We start from the raw sequence: 14,579 nt of genomic DNA, 5'->3' as shown, positions 1-14,579 counted from the left end.
TCAGAGTTACATCAAGTGTAACTAGAACTCCACGATATATTTCTTAATTCAATGTGAATTTTGACAAATGTACCGTTAGATTACATTATCTTCATATATTTTTCATGCATACAAAATTTCAAGGTGATCAAAGATTATTAGTCATTTCATCAATCAATTGTTTAAATTCAAGTTTTTGTAATTTAAAATAACGCATAGAAGATGAGTTTAAAGATCAAATGGTAAATTACACCCGATTGGCATGAAAATTGGCATGCATGTTAAGAGCAAATAGAAAATGTGATCCAACGGTTAGATTTTCAAAATATGAAATCAACAATAAGTTATTGGTTGGTGTGACATTTTTTAGAGTTACGTCAAGTGTAACTTGGACCCAACCCTATATTTCTTAATTTGATTTGAATTTTGACAAATCTACCGTTGGATTACATTATCTTCATATATTTTTCATGCTTAAAAAATTTCACGGTGATCAAAGATTAATAACTATGTCATCAATCAATTGTTTAAATTCAAGTTTTCGTAGTTTAAAATAAGACATGAAAGATGAGTATAAAGATCAAAGGGTAAATTACATCCGACTGGCAAGAAAATTGACATGCATGTTAAGAGCAAATAGAAAATTTGATCCAACGGTTGGATTTTCAAAATATGAATTCAACAATAAGTTATTGGTTCGTGTGACATTTTTTAGAGTTACATCAAGTGTATCTTGAACCCAACCCTATATTTCTTAATTTGATGTGAATTTTGACAAATCTACCGTTGGATTACATTATCTTCATATATTTTTCATGCTCAAAAAATTTCACGGTGATCAAATATTAATAGCTATGTCATCAATCAATTGTTTAAATTCAAGTTTTCGTAGTTTAAAATAAGGCATGAAAGATGAGTTTAAAGATGAAAGGGTAAATTACATCCGACTGGCAAGAAAATTGACATGCATGTTAAGAGCAAATAGAAAATGTGATCCAACGGTTGGATTTTCAAAATATGAATTCAACAATAAGTTATTGGCTCCTGTGACATTTTGTAGAGTTACATCAAGTGTAACTTCAACCCAACCCCATATTTCTTAATTGGATGTGAATTTTGACAAATTGACCGTTGGATTACATTATATTCATATATTTTTCATGCTTAAAAAATTTCATGGTGATCAAAGATTAATAGCCATGTCATCAATCAATTGTTTTAATTCAAGTTTTTGTAATTTAAAATAACGTATAAAAGATGAGTTTAAAGATCATATGGTAAATTACACCTGATTGGCATGAAAATTGGCATGCATGTTAAAAACAAATAGAAAATATGATCCAACGGTTGGATTTTCAAAATATGAATTCAACAATAAGTTATTGGTTGGTGTAACATTTTTTAGAGTTACGTCAAGTGTAACTCAAACCCAACCTTATATTTCTTAATTTGATGTGAATTTTCACAAATCTACCGTTGGATTACATTATCTTCATATATTTTTCATGCTTAAAAAATTTTATGGTGAACAAAGATTAATAGCCATGTCATCAATCAATTGTTTTAATTCAAGTTTTTGTAATTTAAAATAACACATAAAAGATAATTATAAAGATCAAATGGTAAATTACACCCGATTGGCATGAAAATTGGCATGCATGTTAAGAGCAAATAGAAAATGTGATCAAACGGTTGGATTTTAAAAATATGAATTCAACAATAAGTTATTGGTTCGTGTGACATTTTTTAGAGTTACGTCAAGTGTAACTTGAACCCAACCCTATATTTCTTAATTTGATTTGAATTTTGACAAATCTACCGTTGGATTACATTATCTTCATATATTTTTCATGCTTAAAAGATTTCACAGTGATCAAAGATTAATAGCTATGTCATCAATCAATTGTTTAAATTCAAGTTTTCGTAGTTTAAAATAAGGCATGAAAGATGAGTTTAAAGATGAAAGGGTAAATTATATCCGACTGGCAAGAAAATTGACATGCATGTTAAGAGCAAATAGAAAATGTGATCCAACGTTTGGATTTTCAAAATATGAATTCAACAATAAGTTATTGGCTCATGTGACATTTTTTAGAGTTACATCAAGTGTAACTTCAACCCAGCCCCATATTTCGTAATTGGATGTGAATTTTGACAAATCTACCGTTGGATTACATTATCTTCATATATTTTCATGCTTAAAAAAATTTCATGGTGATCAAAGATTAATAGCCATGTCATCAATCAATTGTTTTAATTCAAGTATTTGTAATTTAAAATAACGCATAAAAGATGAGTTTAAAGATCAAATGGTAAATTACACCTGAGTGGCATGAAAATTGGCATGCATGTTAAAAACAAATAGAAAATATGATCCAACGGTTGGATGTTCAAAATATGAAATCAACAATAAGTTATTGGTTGGTGTAACATCTTTTAGAGTTACGTGAAGTGTAACTTAAACCCAACCTTATATTTCTTAATTTGATGTGAATTTTGACAAATCTACCGTTGGATTACATTATCTTCATATATTTTTCATGCTTAAAAAATTTTATGGTGATCAAAGATTAATAGCCATGTCATCAATCAATTGTTTTAATTCAAGTTTTTGCAATTTAAAATAACACATAAAAGATGAGTTTAAAGATCAAATGGTAAATTACACCCAAGTGGCATGAACATTAGCATTCATGTTAAAAACAAATAGAAAATATAATCCAACGGTTGGATTTTCAAAATATGAATTCAACAATAAGTTATTGGTTGGTGTAACATTTTTTAGAGTTACGTCAAGTGTAACTTGAACCCGACCTTATATTTCTTAATTTGATGTGAATTTTGACAAATCTACCGTTGGATTACATTATCTTCATATATTTTTCATGCTTAAAAAATTTCACGGTGATGAAAGATTAATAGCGATGTCATCAATCAATTGTTTAAATTCAAGTTTTCGTAGTTTAAAATAAGGCATGAAAGATGAGTTTAAAGATGAAAGGGTAAATTACATCCGACTGGCAAGAAAATTGACATGCATGTTAAGAGCAAATAGAAAATGTGATCCAACGGTTGGATTTTCAAAATATGAATTCAACAATAAGTTATTGGTTCGTGTGACATTTTTTAGAGCTACATCAAGTGTATCTTGAACCCAACCCTATATTTCTTAATTTGATGTGAATTTTGACAAATCTACCGTTGGATTACATTATCTTCATATATTTTTCATGCTTAAAAAATTTCACGGTGATCAAAGATTAATAGCTATGTCATCAATCAATTGTTTAAATTCAAGTTTTCGTAGTTTAAAATAAGACATGAAAGATGAGTTTAAAGATGAAAGGGTAAATTACATCCGACTGGAAAGAAAATTGACATGCATGTTAAGAGCAAATAGAAAATGTGATCCAACGTTTGGATTTTCAAAATATGAATTCAACAATAAGTTATTGGCTCATGTGACATTTTTTAGAGTTACATCAAGTGTAACTTCAACCCAGCCCCATATTTCTTAATTGGATGTGAATTTTGACAAATCTATCGTTGGATTACATTACCTTCATATATTTTTCTTGCTTAAAAAATTTCATGGTGATCAAAGATTAATAGCTATGTCATCAATCAATTGTTTTAATTCAAGTTTTTGTAATTTAAAATAACGCATAAAAGATGAGTTTAAAGATCAAATGGTAAATTACACCCGATTGGCATGAAAATTGGCATGCATGTTAAGAGCAAATAGAAAATGTGATCCAACGGTTGGATTTTCAAAATATGAATACAACAATAAGTTATTGGTTGGTGTGACATTTTTTAGAGTTACGTCAAGTGTAACTTGAACCCAACCCTATATTTCTTAATTTGATTTGAATTTTGACAAATCTACCGTTGGATTACATTATCTTCATATATTTTTCATGCTTAAAAAATTTTACGGTGATGAAAGATTAATAGCTATGTCATCAATCAATTGTTTAAATTCAAGTTTTTGTAGTTTAAAATAAGGGATGAAAGATGAGTTTGAAGATCAAAGGGTAAATTACGTCCGACTGGCAAGAAAATTGACATGCATGTTAAGAGCAAATAGAAAATGTGATCCAACGGTTGGATTTTCAAAATATGAATTCAACAATAAGTTATTGGTTCGTGTGACATTTTTTAGAGTTACATCAAGTGTATCTTGAACCCAACCCTATATTTCTTAATTTGATGTGAATTTTGACAAATCCACTGTTGGATTACATTATTTTCATATATTTTTCATGCTTAAAAAATTTCACGGTGATCAAAGATTAATAGCTATGTCATCAATCAATTGTGTAAATTCAAGTTTTCGTAGTTTAAAATAAGGCATGAAAGATGAGTTTAAAGATGAAAGGGTAAATTACATCCGACTGGCAAGAAAATTGACATGCATGTTAAGAGCAAATAGAAAATGTGATCCAACGGTTGGATTTTCAAAATATGAATTCAACAATAAGTTATTGGCTCATGAGACATTTTTTAGAGTTACATCAAGTGTAACTTCAACCCAACCCCATATTTCTTAATTGGTTGTGAATTTTGACAAATCTACCGTTGGATTACATTATCTTCATATATTTTTCATGCTTAAAAAATTTCATGGTGATCAAAGATTAATAGCCATGTCATCAATCAATTGTTTTAATTCAAGTTTTTGTAATTTAAAATAACGCATAAAAGATGAGTTTAAAGATCGAATGGTAAATTACACCTGATTGGCATGAAAATTGGCATGCATGTTAAAAACAAATAGAAAATATGATCCAACGGTTGGATTTTCAAAATATGAATTCAACAATAAGTTATTGGTTGGTATAACATTTTTTTAGAGTTACGTCAAGTGTAACTTAAACCCAACCTTATATTTCTTAATTTGATGTGAATTTTGACAAATCTTCCGTTGGATTACATTATCTTCATATATTTTTCATGCTTAAAAAATTTTATGGTGATCAAAGATTAATAGCCATGTCATCAATCAATTGTTTTAATTCAAGTTTTTGTAATTTAAAATAACACATAAAAGATGATTTTAAAGATCAATGGTAAATTACACCCGATTGGCATGAAAATTGGCATGCATGTTAAAAACAAATAGAAAATATGATCCAACGGTTGGATTTTCAAAATATGAATTCAACAATAAGTTATTGGTTGGTGTAACATTTTTTAGAATTACGTCAAGTGTAACTTGAACCCTACCTTATATTTTTTAATTTGATGTGAATTTTGACAAATCTACCGTTGGATTACATTATCTTCATATATTTTTCATGCTTAAAAAATTTCATGGTGATCAAAGATTAATAGCCATGTCATCAATCAATTGTTTTAATTCAAGTTTTTGTAATTTAAAATAACGCATAAAAGATGAGTTTAAAGATCAAATGGTAAATTACACCCGATTGGCATGAAAATTGGCATGCATGTTAAAAAAAAATAGAAAATATGATCCAACGGTTGGATTTTCAAAATATGAATTCAACAATAAGTTATTGGTTGGTGTAACATTTTTTAGAGTTACGTCAAGTGTAACTTGAACCCAACCTTATATTTCTTAATTGGATGTGAATTTTGACAAATCTACCGTTGCTTAAAAAATTTCATGGTGATCAAAGATTAATAGCCATGTCATCAATCAATTGTTTTAATTCAAGTTTTTGTAATTTAAAATAACACATAAAAGATGAGTTTAAAGATCAAATGGTAAATTACACCCGATTGGCATGAAAATTGGCATGCATGTTAAAATCAAATAGAAAATATGATCCAACGGTTGGATTTTCAAAATATGAATTCAACAATAAGTTATTAGTTTGTGTAAATTTTTTTAGAGTTACATCAAGTGGAACTTAAACCCAACCCTATATTTCTTAATTCAATGTGAATTTTGACAAATCTTCCGTTAGATTACATTATCTTCAATGTGAATTTCTAAATTTTTTATTTTTTATTTTATTTTTACGTGAGTCTTTCTTTTTACTTTTCTTTGTATTGAAACTTAAAGTGAGTCCTTTTTTTATATATTAAAAAAATCTAAAATAAGGTCTAAAATAAAGAAAAATTTATAATTGTTTTTTGAATACAATACCCATCCAGCAGCCACTTCATATATTTCAACCCAAGCAGTTCAGTCAAAAAAAAAAAAAAAAAAAAAAACCATCTGGACCAAAAAACCCAAACAAGAAAACCACCGATGAGCTCCGTTGAGCCAACCGTTGCTGATGAAGCTCAACGGCGACGCTTTGGCGAGCTAAAGCGTCGCCGTTGAGCTTCATTGGCGACCTGATGCTCAACGGTGACGCTTCGGCGTCGCGATCGGTGAGCTAAACCGTCACGAACGCGACGCTGAACCGTCGCCGTTGAGCGTCATCGGCTATCTGACGCTCAACGGCGACGCTTCGGCGGCGCGATCGGTGAGCTGACGCTCAACGACGATCGCGACGCTGAACCGTCGCCGTTGAGCGTCAACGGCGACGCTTCAGCGTTGCGATCGGTGAGCTGAAGCGTCGAGATCGCAACGCTTAGCTCGCCGGTTCGCGACGCTGAAGCTCACCGATCGCGACGCTGAAGCGTCACCGTTGAGCTCCGTTGAAGCTCATCGGCGAGCTGAAGCTCAACGACGACGCTGATCGCGACACTTGTAGCAGATCTTCCAGTGGGTGGGATAGTTGATATACCGTTAGCACAAACTGGTGAAGGCATTGCTGAATGTGAACTTCTTAAATGGTTTGTGCAGGAGGTGAGTGAACGAAGCTAATTGTTTGTGTTTATGTCTTTACATTTATTAGCTTCTACCTCTTCTTCACCTTTCTTTTTCTTTTTGCTAAGTCTTTATATTTATTTCTTGATGTCAGCTCAATGATTGGTTGTAATTGTCAATAGCTGATGGCTTTTTCATTGTATTCCTTGTTCAAAATTATTGATACTCTCTTCCCTCATTTTCAAATTCTCAGTAGTATATTTGTGTATTTCAGGATACTTGTAGATGTAAAGTTCTTTGTTGTTTTTGGTTTGAGTTTTGTTTGCCAAGATTTTTCTTTGGTCTATCAAACATGTATTATCAAGAATACTATCTTTTATCAGATATTGGTTTTGGCTTAAGCTTTAGCATTGATTTTGATATGCTTAAAAGTGGTTTGTCGAATTGATTTCTTAGCTTGTTCGTGCTGGTTCAGATTTCCTGGTTTGGTTTGCTTTTGATTATTATTATTATTTTTTTTTGGGATTTGAATTTTAGGGTATTGGAAAAAGATTACTGGAGGAGTATCTAGATTTATGCCACGCTTTTTTGAATTTGTTGTAAGTATTCTATTCTATTCTATTCCTGACTTTCTTTCTTAATTCTTGTTTGTTTTAGGCATTTTTATTTGTAAATATGTTTAGGTAAATGTAATATATTTGATTGAGTTTTTATTTTTACGGTTTCTGTTCAATGTGTTTCTTTTTTTCTTTTCTTTTTTTCGATAAACTGTTAAAAGTATCGTTGATATGTATAATTTTCATAATTGGAGTACACCACTTTTGGATGGTGTACTTAGTTATTTGCCCTGTCCAACTGAAGTCAGTAGCTATGCTTTTGGCCAAAGTAAGAATGAAGAGAAGGTATTGGGCTGATGAAAATAAATTTTTGTTCTCAATCTTCTGTACTTTCATCTCTTATCTAAAAAATATTTTGTACAATCATCTGTTTTATAACCTGACTGGGGAATTGATATATTTTATTCTCGTAAAGGTCACATTGTCTGGAACTCCAGATGGGCCTCTTATGGTGTTAGCTTTTAAATTGGAGGAAGGGTGCTTTGGTCAGTTGACATATCTGAGGTATATTTTCATTTTCTTGATAGTCCAACTATCTTATTATTTCATTCATGTAGTGGCAATGTTAGTACTCAGACATGTACTGCAAGGTGACCAAGCTTCTATTTTTATCTGATTGCAATGCTCGTTATTATGGTTCAATATGGTAAGACATGTTGTATGTGTGTTATGCACTTGTGCTTTTATGAATGATATAATCTGGACAATTACATCCATTAAATTTTGAAAAATAGTTATATTTTGTTAATGAATTTTTCGGCATGCCCATTTTATCATGCTATCAGCACTTTGATACTAATTGAATTTCTAAATTAAATTTAATAGTTAAGGATATATTATCTTCCTTGTATAGATTCCTCGCTTGGTTTGGATGCATTCTGATGAGATGGAGGTTAGTTTTGCTTTGACATTCATCTTAGTAATTAATTCTAATGATATGATTGAGATTTTTTTTATACATGAAATCAAATTTTGCGAACCAACTATCTCTACAATGTCTTCTACCTGTCCCCATGCTGTGGCTTAGGTGGTAAAGGGGTAGGGGTGAAGTTGGGGTAGGTTGCACTCTAATCTTTCAAAACAAAATAATATTTGTGTTAAATTAATAGATTGGGGTTTCAAGTCATATGTTTTCTATCCAAACTAATTTACTCTTTTTCTTCTTCCTTCTTGGGTTTGTGTTGTTGATTTTCTTTTTTATATCTACAGGATATTCAAGAGGCACATGCTGGGCAAATAGTTGCTGTATTTGGTGTGGATTGTGCATCAGGTCCCACTTATCCCTTTGCACTTGTGTACACAATAATTTATGTTTCTGTGTTGTTTTCCATAATTGTCTGAATAGAATGGGGGTCGAAGTGAGAAGTGAGGAGCTAGTGCAAGTTGAAGTTTCTAAAAGTGAGAGGAAAATATCAAAATGGACATTCAAGCCCATGACCTCTAAGTAAAATGACATTCCCTATAGTTTTCAATTGAGATGTCTAGGGTTCGAGTCTCCCTTCCCCGACTTGAAATGTATGAAAATAATAATGGTTTTCAGAATGGGTATAATTACTTAGACTGCTAATATTTGAGATGAGGGCATGAGGCTTTGAAACCTGATGATTATGACTTTTTTTTTTTTTTTTTTTTTTTTTTTTTTTTTTTTTTCTAGTTGCTTTTTTCTTTTTCTTTTCTGTTTTTTCTCAACTTATGCATTTTTTGTGTGATTAGGATATACATTTACTGATGGGTCAGTTAAATCCACAATGACTTCTATGAATGTCCCTAAGCCAATGATGTCTTTAGCCGTTCAACCAGTTTCAAAAGATTCAGGAGGACAAGTGGGTGGTTTGTTTAAGTGTGCCTATATGTGTGCATGTTGTATTTGTTAGTGTCCAATGTTACATGAAAATCTTCTTGTTTTCTTTTTTGATAGTTTTCAAAGGCTTTGAATCATTTTCAGAGAGAGGATCCTACTTTGTGTAAGTATAAGTTTTCTTGTAGATTGTTAGATTTGGTTCTCCATTGGGAAAAACTAGACTTTGGTCAAGTTACTTATAACCATGACTTGGTGCAGAAACCTTAGCTATTACTTAGTCCTAAAATTTTTTCTTTGCTTGATTAGTAATGTGGGACTAGATGTCTTTCAAGATGAATATCTTAGGACTTTATATATTTACACTATACTAGTTGGAAAATAGTATTGGCAAGTTTGTCTGCCTTGCAATTTGTTTTCTTCTGCGTAAAAGAAATTAACAGTTTTTATGTATCCAAAATTTTAAATCACAGTTGTGTGTTGCCCAAGTGCTCAAGGACATTTCAAAAGTTTTAGATTATTACTCTTCTGTGATATTTTGCATTTAATTTCATAATTAGATATCAAGGTAAGATTATGTAGACCTGTCTTGACTTCTGTTTTCCATCATAATTGTTGGCCTTTCTCCCTGAGTACACCACCGCTATACTTAGTTTTGTTTTTTTTAATAAAATTTTCGTTACTTATCAAAAAAAAAAAGAAAAATTGTTGGCCAACTTATGCTTGAATTATATGGAACTCAAAGCACCTTGTTATGTAAGGATGCTTTCTACGTGACTAAAGGTTGAGGGTAAACTTACAAGTTTGACATGGATATGCTACAAATTACACAAGGGATTTCCCTTTTGTTAAAATGAATTTTATTTCATAATCTTTAAAAACAATATAAGATATGTTGTTTTGAGAACGTTTTAGAATTTTATTTCACACTTTAGAATTTTGATTATAGTATTAGATTAATTTCAGCGGTTGTTTTATTCAAATGAACACATCTTTTTTTTGTTAATTTTAAGATGGTGGTTATAGACAATGTTATGTATTTGATAATATATTTCTATGTTAATATTATATTAGTTTCAAGACATTTGTGGTGTTGTTAATTAATTACATTTGTGGTATTGTGTTAGTAGAGTTAAAACTATTACAGGTCTTTTGTAACAGGTTTGTGAACCATTTATTTACCAGCAAACGGCAGTTTTAAAACCCATTAGGAAAAAAAAAAAAAAAAATCTATAGCGGCGGTCAAAAAGTGCCGCTAAAGGTTCACATTTTACGTTTTAAATAAATACCTATAGCGGCGCTTATCGCTCGCCGCTAAAGGTTGAAACATATAGCGGCGGGTGCCCGCCGCTAAAAGTACATTTAGGTGTTCTGATCAATTGTCTATAGCGGCGCTCTTTGCCCGCCGCTAAAGGTAGACACCAATAGCGGCGGGGTCATGCCCACCGCTAAAAGTCAGTCCCACGAATTCTGAAGACATATTGCGGCGGTTTTATGCCCGTCGCAATAAACCTTCACCCGCCGCTAAAAGGTACATCTATAGCGGCGCTTTTCGCGACCGCCGCAATCGACCTATAGCGGCACTGCAGCACCGACGGGACGGCCCACCGCAATAGCACTCGCCGCTATAGGTCGAATGTACCTTTAGCGGCGGTTTTTGGGGCTTTAGCGGCGGTTCTGGACCACCGCAATAGCCCCTTTTTCTTGTAGTGTGTGAGTAAATGTCCAATTTGTTGGCCTCTATTACATTGTACTTGAGTTGGAAGATTTATGACTCAATAATGACCACTTAATCCCGGCCCTTTAACGTTAGTAACGGCCATTAAATGCACATCATTGGACAGCAGTAACGGCTCTGCACTCATTCATCATTTGGTCATTAAATGCTATCTGGAATAAATGCGCTTACGCTCGTCCATACTTTTACTCATCATTAACTTGGACAGTTTGCAATATGGACGAGCATTTTACCGCTATCCTTCAAATGCTTTGTGCATTTATCTTCTCAGGCATTATGGTTGAGCTGGAGGGTTAAATGGCTCATTTAAGAGCCATTTAACCTCCCCATTCAATGTCTTGTAATGGTTGCATAATGGTCAGCTTGAGGTGGCTATAACATTTGTGAGTTGGTGGCTGGAAAGGCTGTACATCCGTTACACTTGTGCCATTTAAGTGAGAAATTTATATCTGTGTATTAATATGTGCTTACCATCATTTTTAATAATGACGATCATCCTTAGTAATGACGGTCACTTTATGGACAACCATTTTACACTACTCATCAGCAATGATTAGCAGTGGATTTGGTAGATATAAATTGACAAAAATGCTAACATTATATTACTAATGTGGCAAGAATGTTGACCTAGATACTTTTGTGTCAATTATGGTTGACGTGGCTGAGCAAGTGATAACAAGTGAGCAATGTTGTGTCTTAACGAGTGGTGGCTATATGAATTATTATTTGAATCACCAGCATGGGTGGGTGTGTGACTAAAGTTGGCGAATGGGTGGGAAGACAAGAAGAATCTTCTAGAGGGTTATGAGAATGATAGATCCTCAAAACTAACTCTGGTTTGAGCTGATCGATCAATCTACTATTTGGAATTGATTTTGGGATCAATTTGGACAAAAGTTGATCATTTATGGTTGCAAATGGTCGATCTCATTGAAAAATGTACAGGAATGGTCCTGACTCCAGAGTAGGTTTCGAGTGTTGCTGGAGCAGAGCTACCAAAGCATGCTCAAGTGTAGGAATTTGGCACAATGACCGAAGAGGACTTCTAAAAGCAACAGAAACGCAATTCTAATACCATTTTTAAATAATAAGAAAACAAAAAAATAAAGTTCTATACAAAACTTTTAATATACTAGCATAACTCTAATATTTTAGAAATTTTTTAGAGTGGGAAAAAATGTATACTTAACTCACATTTTTTTTAATTAAAAAAAAAGAAAAAACCGTTATTGCCCCCATATTTTGGGCCTTTCTATATTAGGAGACATTCTGCCATGACATAGGGACAGCCCTGGTTTCAATCTGTGGCGTCCGCTCTTGATAATTATTTTTTGGGTAATTATATTCTCCTCCCTTAAGATTTGGGGAAAATAACACTTCACCTCAAACTTGAAAGGAAAAAAACAATTTCCCTCTAGACATTCAATTGGCAAAACTTTATTAAATTGATATTAAAAATGTTGCGTACTAACCAACCCTTTGCTTAAGCGCAAGTTTCTAAAATTATTTTATTTCATAATTAAAATTCATTGTTTAAATTTTTTTTTAAAAAGTGTATTTTAAAATATCAAGTGTGAATTTTAATTTTTTCTTTCTTTTTTCAACAGGTTATGGAAAGATTTGTCATTGCAAGTGTTTTGATAATTGATAAATTTTTGCATTTTTATTCTAAATTCATTAGCTTTTTTTTTTTTTTTTTTTTTTTTACTAATAATGGTTAAACTTTTGAAAAGAAATTCTTATAAAAAATTAGAATATTTAATTACTAATATAAACAAAGGGGGGGGGGGGGGAGTGTTAATCTTTTCAAACCTCAAAGGAGGTAAATGTTTTTTCCCTTCAAATTTGGAGTGGAGTGTCATTACTTATTCCCCCAAATTAAACCTAAACCCTAAACTTCAAGGGAGTGAAGTGTAATTAGTTACCCTATTATTTTTTATCATCGGACCAAAACACAAATTGGTTTTTTGGTATAACCGAGGATCGAACCTTAGATTTTTTATTCAACTACAAAAAACTTTACCAGTTAAGCTAACTGGAACTTACTATTAACAATTAAATGTGTTTATCATATCAAAAAAAAAAAAATTATTTGTTTTTCAAGATGTCAAGAGATTCAAAATTTATAAAATCTAAGTACCCTAATTAAGAAGCTAATAAATGAAGACAAAACAAAGATGCATAACCTGAATGAGAGTGTCACAAGTATGGTGTGTGATAGTGGCAGCGAGTAGCGACTAGCGATAATAGGGGGAGACAAATTGGAAGGGACCAGCAGAGGGGAAACCTTCTACCTTACAGCTTGTCCCAATTAATTGGCACATCCACGAATCTTCCACATCCTAGTTTATCTCATAAAAGTGGACCACAAGACCAAGTTCACAAAGTTGCCTAATTGAAAGAAAATTAAGAGAGCTTTGAAACAAGATATGTGTCACCATGATAGATAAATGTGAAGAGGAAATGAATCCTATGTGGCTTATATAATTAAAAGATTGGAAGCTAATGAATACTTGTGTGAAATTAATAAATTAGGTTCATATAATTGCAACGTGCATGGTTAAAAAACCAAAAGGTTGTACTTATGGCGATGGACAGGCAGTAGAAGAATGGACCAATTTTGGTCAATCTATGCTCAAAGTCAGCTAATAAGGGTAGTAGCTGATGAAGCAGAAAACTGCAGCTCATTAGTATGTTCCTCGTCATTGGTATGGACGACCATCAGTGCCTGTTTCAAAGAAACAATGTATTGGGTCCCGGGGGAGCCTCCGATGCTTAAGTCAGTTTATCTCCTTGAGAAACAGAGTAATGTAAGAGACAGACTGAGCATAGTGTCTAAGTGTATGCGTACCCCCCCTTTTACTTGTTGTTGTTTGCCTTTATATAGCATGTCTGTGAATAAATGCTCGGGGCATTTATTGTGCCAGACGTTGGAGGCTTTGATTATCCTGTTGAATGCCATTATATCCTCGTATAAAGTCTTGTAACGTTTTTACAATGGTTAGCTTAGTTGTCTGAGGTTGTCTGCTGAAGTCCGTAATGTTCAAACCTTGTTAAGGAAAGGATTTAAGACCGAGTCATTAATGTGTGTAACGGCTGTTAGTACTACTGACAACTTATTATACTGATGATCTGCAATCTTACAGTCGACCAAATTCACTGAAGGTCTATTGATCAAATGTGGCTCTTCAATTATTGATCAAATGTGGCTCTTTAATTGCCCCCTTATTCCTTAGTCATTACTTCTTTGATACGAGTAAAGGAATAACTCTGGCAGTTTTTGATTGTTTTTCCTCTTCCTGAAATTTTTGTCCCATCACATTGATGGAGACATGATTTTTTGTCAAGTATTGGCCACGTGTAGCTCATGCCTTGGTTATGCATGTGAGGGTTTTTATGTGTTTTGAGCTTTTTGGCGCCATAAACCAAGCTTTCCTTTTTAGAGAGAGAGAAAAAAAAAAAAAAAAACTCTTCTTCTTCCTTCCTTTCTCTGCGCCAATTTCATATTTGAGGTATGAAGTATCAAAACTCCTTGCTTCTTAAAATATCAGTAAGATTCTTCTTCTTAGAACTCCATTTATGGTTGATTTGTCTTTAGTTCGGCGTGAGTGTCCTTCTGTTTACTTCTTTCTTTGCTAGATTAGGAGTTTTTCTTGAGAAGTCTGGTGGAAAACGCCCTCGATTTGGGTCATTTTTTCCCCATGATTGTGCTGCTTT

General features: G+C 32.6%; 1 protein-coding gene across 1 annotated transcript; it reads left to right on the top strand.

Moving 5' to 3' along the window:
* The first annotated feature begins 8,166 nt into the window (after positions 1–8,166).
* Positions 8,167–9,409, top strand: LOC126706066 (elongation factor G, mitochondrial-like). The gene is made up of 4 exons (XM_050405327.1): positions 8,167–8,218; positions 8,536–8,596; positions 9,040–9,149; positions 9,245–9,409. Exons 1-4 carry the CDS (start codon positions 8,198–8,200, stop codon positions 9,392–9,394), a joined length of 342 nt encoding a protein of 113 aa, XP_050261284.1. The 5' UTR covers positions 8,167–8,197; the 3' UTR covers positions 9,395–9,409.
* Positions 9,410–14,579: the final 5,170 nt, after the last annotated feature.

Source organism: Quercus robur, chromosome 11 (genome assembly GCF_932294415.1).
Source record: "Quercus robur chromosome 11, dhQueRobu3.1, whole genome shotgun sequence".
NCBI lineage: Eukaryota > Viridiplantae > Streptophyta > Magnoliopsida > Fagales > Fagaceae > Quercus > Quercus robur.
This window is presented reverse-complemented; position numbering and strand designations above follow the sequence as displayed.

What these genes read in the sequence shown, in the direction of transcription:
- LOC126706066 (XM_050405327.1), top strand. Translation starts at nt 8,198, where the DNA reads ATGCATTCTGATGAGATGGAG. An exon ending in TGGTGTGGATTGTGCATCAG is followed by an intron (nt 8,597 to 9,039) that starts GTCCCACTTATC and finishes TTGTGTGATTAG; the next exon opens with GATATACATTTACTGATGGG. An exon ending in CAAAAGATTCAGGAGGACAA is followed by an intron (nt 9,150 to 9,244) that starts GTGGGTGGTTTG and finishes CTTTTTTGATAG; the next exon opens with TTTTCAAAGGCTTTGAATCA.